The sequence below is a fragment of the Mus pahari genome, chromosome 11, assembly GCF_900095145.1.
Source record: "Mus pahari chromosome 11, PAHARI_EIJ_v1.1, whole genome shotgun sequence".
Taxonomy (NCBI): domain Eukaryota; kingdom Metazoa; phylum Chordata; class Mammalia; order Rodentia; family Muridae; genus Mus; species Mus pahari.
This window is the reverse complement of record NC_034600.1, coordinates 75,723,608-75,732,008: the sequence shown is the minus strand read 5'-3', so window position 1 is coordinate 75,732,008 and position 8,401 is coordinate 75,723,608. Positions and strand designations below refer to the sequence as shown.

Sequence of the window (8,401 nt, the reverse complement as noted above, 5' to 3'; positions counted from 1 at the left end):
CCAACGCTGCTTTGGTTTGGAAATGTGTACGCATACAGTGGGTGTGTGGACCAGATGGAGTCACAGGTGGCGACGCCAAGCCGAGACTCAGGTCTCATCAGAGGACAGTTTGCGACCTCTTGGGGTTCAAAATAAGCGCAACCTCCGCGTTTTAGGAAAACAAACTGTTTTGTGACGCTCTCCGCTCTGTGGTCACTCATTGGTCACAGCGACCAGAGGTCGGCCGGACGTCCGCCCCTTGCTCGCTGAGGCGGTGCGCATGCGCAGCTTGGGTTGCCTAGAGACCGCACGCCACAATCGCGTGCTCTATCCGCTGTGGGCGGTTGGGCCTCAATTTCCTGGACCGGGCGGAGCAGTCCCTCCCCGCCGCCCGCCGCGCTGACCCTGCCTCTCCTCCCCGCAGCACATCGTCCCTGGCCGCCGCGGTCTCCCCAGAGCGATGCCGCTGCCGGACACCATGTTCTGCGCGCAGCAGATCCACATCCCCCCGGAGCTGCCGGACATCCTCAAGCAGTTCACCAAGGCTGCCATCCGTACGCAGCCGGCGGACGTGCTGCAATGGTCGGCGGGGTAAGGCCGGCCTGGGAACCTCACCCCGTTACCGAGTACTGACGCCTACGTTGTGGGTGTAGACTAACAAAACTTGCACACCAACCGCGGGACAAAAAGTGGCTCCGCAGAGTTTAAAAAAAAAAAAAATCAGTTACAGAGATGTTACAAATGAAACCGCCCAGAACAACTGAACTTATGCTCCCCCCACCCCCAAACGAGGCTGAGCTATGTGAAGGCTGCCTCCTGAGAAAATTGGCCAGCACCGCTCACAGCTAGGGAACCTTCACACTCTAGAAACAAGAACACGAACCCTTTCAAGGGCCTGCCCGTTATAATATTAACACTCATTCTTTCGGTTTTACAAGAGAACTCTGCCACTTTTTAATCACGAGAATAACTATTTCTAGCCAAACTTTGCTAAGTTTCTCTGAACTATATTAGCTAAGGTGGTTTTGTTTCTTTTGGCCGTTTTAACAACTCGACTTACTTTTAAAAACGACAACTCTGGAGGTAAAAGCACCAAAACGTCTGGAGCAGGCGACAGGCGTTTGGGGTGGCTGCTTCCATATCAGACTCAGCTGTTGGAACTGCTTGGCCCTTGTACAGTCCGTGGGTTCTCTTCTGCCTTCCTCTCCTGGGGATTTCTGTGGTACATTTAGGGGCTGTACCGTTTGTTCAGGATATTTTCCCCCATCTAAAGTCCTTAGTTGTGCAAAGACGTTTGCCATGTAGAGTACCTCTCACGGGCTTCAGGGGACAGGACCTGGATGTCTTATTTAGCTCCGCCAGGGTCACCTGTGAGCCCAACACCTACCCTTTGTCAGTTCTCTCAATGACCCCTAAACGATATTACACTCGATCCTTAGAGAGAAGGGCTAGGGTGTCTTTATGAAAGTTTATTTGCACTTCAAGACTCTTCCCCTATTGGCACGTTTATTAATACTTCAGAGATAGGTTTTGTTTTTGTTTTTGAGGCCTTACGATTCATTAGATTGCCGACGAGGAACAACTATGAATAGGTGTGAATCCGCCAAGCCACAGCATTGCGCCTGGGACCTGGACCTTAGGTCTACAGTTCTGCATCTGTTTCTCTCATGGCTGTCTGCACCACTCCTTAGATCATTAACAAAACCGCAGAGAGAAACACAAAAGTCTTGGTAGTTATAGGTGGAGTTGACCCTCAAGGGTGAAGAGAAAGGGGGTTGCCTTTAATCTACTCAGTCTCCACTATCCACGTCCATCTATGTTACAGATTTAGATGGTTTCTGATAACTCATAGACATACCTGGGGCCCTGGGGCTTAATTTCATGTCCATCTTCCTGGCTACAAGTTCTTTGCTGTGGCTTAAGACCCTGCCTGACACAAGGCTTTGTGCTGGCCAAATCTGAAGGGAATTCACACAAGTTGTTGCCCCAAGCCATTTCTGTGCCTCCTTCATCTCCAGCTTTAAGCATTTTCAGATTCCTAGAATGGAACATTTGGGGTGGGGAGGGGGACCCAGGCAGGACTGGGAAAGATGAAAAGTGGGAAGGCTTTGTGTGTCTATGCCACTTACAGGTGAATGTGTAGAGATGTCTAATGCCAATTACCTCAGAAAGCAGCTGTTGAAAAAGGAATAGCTGTGGGGCATGGGGTGCTGGAGAGATGGGTCTCTGTTAGCAGTATTTGCTTGCTTTCCCAATAGACCTGAATTGAGCTTCTAGCACCCACGTCACACAGCTCACAACCAGCAGTGGCTCCTGATCCAGGCAAGGACATCTGCATTCACCTGTACCTACCCACACTTGTGTGTGTGTGTGTGTGCGCACGCGCGCGCGCGCATGTATGCGCACATGTGCATATACACGCACACACATTTAAAAATAAAAATATTTTAAAACAATGAAAGAAACTCAGCATCAGACTGTGCTTTCTCTGTCTACATTTAGAAAGCACGTGGAGGAAGGGAACATGAGGACAAAGGGATGATGAACGAAATTCAGTGAGCCTCTCTTGGCTCCCATGCAGGCTTTCTGTCACCTGATGCTTCCAGTACCCTCAGATAGCAATCAGCATGTCTGCTTTGCAGGCAGAGAAACCAGAGTGCACAGTGACGTTCAAGGGGGTCCCGGGACTTCGGTGTGGTCAGCTGGCTTTGGGAGCTCCCAGGCATGTGCTACGGTGTTAGGCAGCCAGTGCCTTGGGCGTGGCCTGTGTGCTGGTGCTCTTCAGTGATGTCTCTCATTCCAGGTACTTTTCAGCCCTGTCCAGAGGAGACCCACTTCCTGTAAAGGACAGAATTGAAATGCCTGTGGCCACACAGAAGACTGACACAGGCCTGACCCAGGGACTCCTGAAAGTCCTGCACAAGCAGGTGGGTGAGCCTCTTACCTGCACGTGCTCCTGTTTCCATGCTGTGACTCTGTCCCCAGGCCTGTCCTGCCACGTTCATATCCAGCTTTGTTTCTTGGAAAGAACCCCAAGAGCTAGCTTTTCATGTATAGATAATACTTTTTATTTTGTGAATGTACGTTGAAGGTGTGTCTGTGTCAACCAGAGTTCAACAAACCACCACAAATTTGTTTCATGTTTTTTTTGAGAAATAGATAACTTGTCATATAGTCCCAGATATCCTCAAACTTGAGGTGACCCTCCTAACTCAGCGTCCTGAGTGGTAGCATTACAGGTGGGCATCTGCTCTAGTTTCAAAGCTAGGTTTGTACTGGGAAATAGTCTGGACCATAGGGAGAGTGTGTTCCATGTCTGCAAGCGCATTTCAGGAGGCCAGGGTGGAGCACATTTTCTTCATTGACTCCTCCCTCCCCTCCCCTCCCTTCCCCTCCCCTCCCCTCCCNCCTCCCCTCCCCTCCCCATTCACCCTTCCCTTTAAGTGCTTACTTTCGTGAGTGTGTGTGTGAGTTGTGTGGTTTTTGCCAGAAGTCAACTCAAATTTTTTTTCTGATTTATTCTCCACCCTATTTTTTGTCTTTAACTAAACCTGGTGTAAGTGTTTCTACTCAGGTGGAAGGGTATTCTGGGACTCGGTAGCCCAGGAACCACACAACTCTGAGGGGAGAAGGTGTCCCAGTGGAAGGGCATCAGGAACCACACAGCTCTGAGAGGAAGTCTCCTCAGCAGAGGCATCGCAGCTCCCAGGGAAGGGGATCCCCAGCTGAGCTGAGGAGGAGCTGATTTTCCTGCTCAGGGATTGGTGGCTTTTTTTCCCACCTGCTTTTCCCTGCATCAGGTCCATGGGTCAGGGTGGAAAGTCCTTCCCTGCTGAAGCCTGGCTTTTGCTGAGGCACCATCTCTGTGGCTCTGCTGCAGGGTGGGGCTGGAGAGGAGGTGCTGCCTCTGTGGACAGCTCCTGAGAGACAGCTCCTGCAGTGGTGGTTCACCAGAAGGCTGAAGCAGGAAAGAAGGTGTCAGCACCTGGCACAGCTCCTTGGGACCTAAGTGGGTGGTGGCAGGAAAGGTGCAGTCACCAAGGACGGGGTAGCTCCTGCTTTGGTGGGGAGGGGGAGATGATGAACCCCCAGTCCCTGAGCTCCCCAAGCTCATGACTCGGAATCCCACCAACCCTCAATCTGGAAATGTGTAGCTCCTGTAACAACTGCAGGCTGAGGAGAAGTGGCGGGGCTGCCATTTTTAACAGCTTGTACAGGGCCATTTTGCCATTGGCAGCCATGCCACTGAGGGATGACACCTAGAGCACAGTGGTTTAGGCCAGCAAACCCCAAGGACTGGACCCCAGATGTTAAAGTTCATGCCACCACACCCAGCTTTTAGGTGGGTGTTTGAGTGGCGAGCTCTTTCCCCACTGAGCCATCCTCTAGCCTTTCTCTTTTCAAATGATGCTAAGATCCTTCCTGCCACGCCCTCCCCCTGGGTCCCTTTCCAACTCTCCTTCCATGACGGTCACTTGTCGTGAGCTATGTCTTCAGAAGCATCTTTCTGGTTTCCCGGGGTGTTGACATACACTGAGTGTGTCATATTGTTTTCTAAACAGTGTAGCCACAAGCAATATGTGGAGTTACCAGATCTTGAGAAGAAGTGGAAAAATTTGTGCCTGCCAGTAGAAAAGTTCAGAGCGATCCTGGAACTGGATCCGTGTGAGGACAAAATAGAGTGGATCAAATTTTTAGCGCTCGGATGCAGCTCCCTGGGCGGGGTACGTACCTACAGATGGCCTCTCAGTATTATGTCATGATCTGTGTGGTTACATGTCAGAAAACATGATTATAGTATTGACTAATGTTGTTTCCCCAGACTTTGGTTATGTGATTCAAAACCACAATTCCAACGATGATAAGAGTAGAGGAAACATGTGGATGCACTTGGAATGTATTTCGGTTTTCAAATGGGGTCTACCAATGAGTTCTTTTATTGGACAATGTAATTTTGAAAGCTTGTAACAGTTTTCTTTGTTTGTGGGAAGAGACATAAAATTCCATCACACTTTGACTTATAATCCAGTATTAATAACTGGTAGATGCGGTGTAATGTTGCTGTCACTACAATATAACTCCAACAATTGAGGAATAAGAGCATGGTGGTGGATTGCATGGTTCTTCAAAAGGAGAAGCAACCTTTTTTTCCCTCTGTCTGGATATGTATTTTATATTGCTTCTTCAATCTTTACAGTTCTGAGTACATAACTGTACGAAACTCATAATCCTTCATGGTTCATTCTTTAACAGTAGGGTCCTGGATCTCCTGTTAGTCTCTCAATGGAGAACTGTCTCTAACTCAGACCCTCTGGAAGGGCAGTGAATGCTCTCAACCACTGAGCGAGCTCCTGTCCCTTCTTCCTATAATGTCTATCCGTGTGCGAGTTCCTTTTTTCTTTGTGAAGAAGGACTGCATCCCAAGGGCACTGAGACATTGACAGTAAACCCCCAGCTGCAGTGCCCCCTCCTGTGCCATCCTGCCAGCCATCCCTCTGTTTCCTCTGGTCCTTCGCCTTAAACTCATGCTTTCCCAGATGCCCCAGGAAGCACGCCCTCAGAGCTGGTCATTGCTGTATGATGGGGTAGCTAGACAGTTGTCTCCTGGAACTTCCCCCGGAGTGGTGTTGTGGTGCCTTTCTCTGCTGTAGCTTATGCATGTCCTTGGTTGTCCTTGGCCAGCCAGGTGTCTTAGTCAGGGTTTCTATTCCTGCACAAACATCATGACCAAGAAGCAAGTTGGGGAGGAAAGGGTTTATTCAGCTTACATTTTCCACATTGCTGTTCATCACTAAAGGAAGTCAGGACTGGAACTCAAGCAGGTCAGAAAGCAGGAGCTGATGCAGAAGCCATGGAGGGATGTTCTTTACTGGCTTGCTTACCCTGGCTTTCTCAGCCTGCTCTCTTATAAACCCAAGACTACCAGCCCAGAGATGGCACCACACACAAGGGGACCTCCCCCCTTGATCACTAATTGAGAAAATGCCTTACAGCTGGATCTCAAGGAGGCATTTCCCCAACTGAAGCTCCTTTCTGTGTGATAACTCCAGCTGTGTCAAGTTGACACAGAACTAGCCAGCACACCAGGTGACAGCACACCAGGTGACAGCACACCAGGTGACAGCACACCAGGTGACTGAATCTTCTGCAGCTTGGGCTCCAGCAAAGAAAACCCTGTCCCTTCAGAGAAGGCAAGTGTCAGGCTGGTGGCCTTACGCCCAGCAATGGTTGGGTGTGTGGTTTCTGGCCAGCTTGGGGCTCATTGCGCTGCAGTGTGACCAGTGTTCTCACAGGGGCTGTGCTGCCCAGGGGCCGATTCCTTGGAAAGACAAGGCAGACGTGGTCTTTAGAGAAACTGTCAGTGTGCTCCTCAGGAACTCTGAATTTATTTAGCGTTACATTAGCATAGAATTAATATCTAACATTCGGGGTTAGTGTTGACAGTTTATGCCTCCAAAAATAAGTGTGGCAATTTGCTCTTAACAAGAAAGAACAGGATAATTCATGATTTTGGGTTCACCTAAGTCATAAAAACAAGTCCAAGCTATGTGCAGCAAGCAACACTAGGTGGCGCCATTTTGTAAAGGAAGGCACTTCATCGGCCATGGTTACATCAAAACTGAAGTCCTGCTTTAGTCTATGCTACTTTGTTGTTAGAAGACAAATGTACACCAAAGAGCACACTGGTCACACGGGTCCTGTCCCCTAGCCTAAGTCTTCTTTGGCACTGACCATGTAGCTTGAGTCTCTTAGGTGCCCAGTACCACACAGGCTCAGGGTCAGGGTCAGGGTCGGCTGTGAGTGCTGAGCCTTTCCCTCCACTGGACCGTATGGGGGTCTGTTCTTCCCCACCCCCACTCTACTCTGTTTCAGCCTGGGCTGTGTGGGCAGGGAGGTACCCGAGCCCAGCAGAGCCGCTAGCTAGCACACTAACAGCACAGCTGCCTGTGCAGATCCTCTTGTGGAGCCTGTGTTGCAGGGGGCTCGGTGGCTTGGACATGCACAAGCACACAGTAGGGATGGCAGGGGAGTTCTGGATTTCTGCATTCTAAAAATTGCATCCAAAAGGAGAAACGAAGAAGCGAGCTGGGAGGTGTGTTAGGTGTCCTCATTGCTATCCCCACCGCCTGTCAGGAAACAGAAAAGGGCGCAAAGACAGATACTAGCTCATGGCTTGAGATGCCCCATCGTGGTAGGCAAGGCATGGTGGCTTCCGTGGCATTTCTAGCGCAAACTAAGCCCTCTGAGAAACCCACTTCCTCCAGCTCAGTCCCCTCCTAAAGCTCCCCAAAGGCACCAACAGCTGAGGATCAGGTGCCATGCAGGAAGGACGGAGTGGTGGCTCATTGCCTGTTCCTGATGTGCCCCCTGGATGCAGCAGCAGGACTGGAACCTAAACCATTCTAAGCTCTGCATTTTCTGGTTCCTGCCCACCCTATGCTCTTGGGCTGTCAAGCTTCTCTCAGGAGCCATTATAATCAAACCAATTGAGGTTCTCTGGTGGAACAGAACAAAAATGGCTGTCTACCAATGGAAAGCCTAAATCCAGTAGTTATTCAGTCCATAAGGCTGGCTGTCTCCGCTGCTCTTCAGTACACTCTAGAATCCCAGAGAAGTGGGCTCTAATGCCAATGAAGGAACAGGCTTGCCAGCTAGAGCAAGAGCAAGCAGGCAGAGAGAACCCAGTTTTCCTCTTCCACATCCTCCTGTAGGCTTCCAGCTGAAGGTGGTCAGAATAAAGGTGTGTCTTCCACCTTAAAAGATCCGGATTGAAAGCCAGTATTCTCACTTCAAATGATTTAATTAAGAAAAAGAAAAATTCCTCGGAGTCATACCCAACACTTAGGTTTTAGTTAATTCCAGATACGGTCAAGCTGATGACAGCCACCACATCACCCAAAGCAACTTTAAATCTTTAACCCTGGGATGTCTCCCAGCTGGCAGCAAACTCATTGTTGTGACTTATGCTGGCTACTTTACATCAGCTTAACGCAAGCTGCAGTCACTTTGGGAAAGGGAGCCTCACCTGAGAAAAGGCCCTCACTAGATTGGCCCCTGGTGCAGTTTCTCAATTAATGACAGATGTGGGAGGGCCACCTCACTTTGGCAGTGCCAACCCTGGACTGGCAGTTCCTACATGCTATAAGAAAGCAAACTGAGCAAGTTGTGGGGAGCAGGCCTGGAAGGAGTGTGCAAGCTTGTCCATGCCTTTGTGTCTGTCTTGTGTGTGTCTTTTATTCCTGCACAAACATCATGACCAAGAAGCAGTTGGGGAGGAAAGGGTTTATTCGGCTTACACTTCTACATTGCTGTTCATCACCAAGGAAGTCAGGACTGGAACTCAAGGAGGTCAGGAAGCAGTCAGGAAGCAGGAGCTGATGCAGAAGCCATGGAAGGATGTTCCTTACTGGCTTGCTTCCCC

General features: G+C 49.8%; 1 protein-coding gene across 1 annotated transcript in view; it reads left to right on the top strand.

Moving 5' to 3' along the window:
* Nucleotides 1–244: 244 nt before the first annotated feature.
* Nucleotides 245–8,401, top strand: part of Ropn1l (rhophilin associated tail protein 1 like) — an 11,522-nt gene continuing 3,365 nt past the window's right edge. Inside the window, exons 1-3 of the mRNA XM_021208696.1 lie at nucleotides 245–570; nucleotides 2,783–2,906; nucleotides 4,542–4,703. Coding sequence (XP_021064355.1) covers nucleotides 440–570; nucleotides 2,783–2,906; nucleotides 4,542–4,703 — 417 coding nt within the window. The 5' untranslated portion in view covers nucleotides 245–439. The remainder of the gene's footprint in view (nucleotides 571–2,782; nucleotides 2,907–4,541; nucleotides 4,704–8,401) is intronic.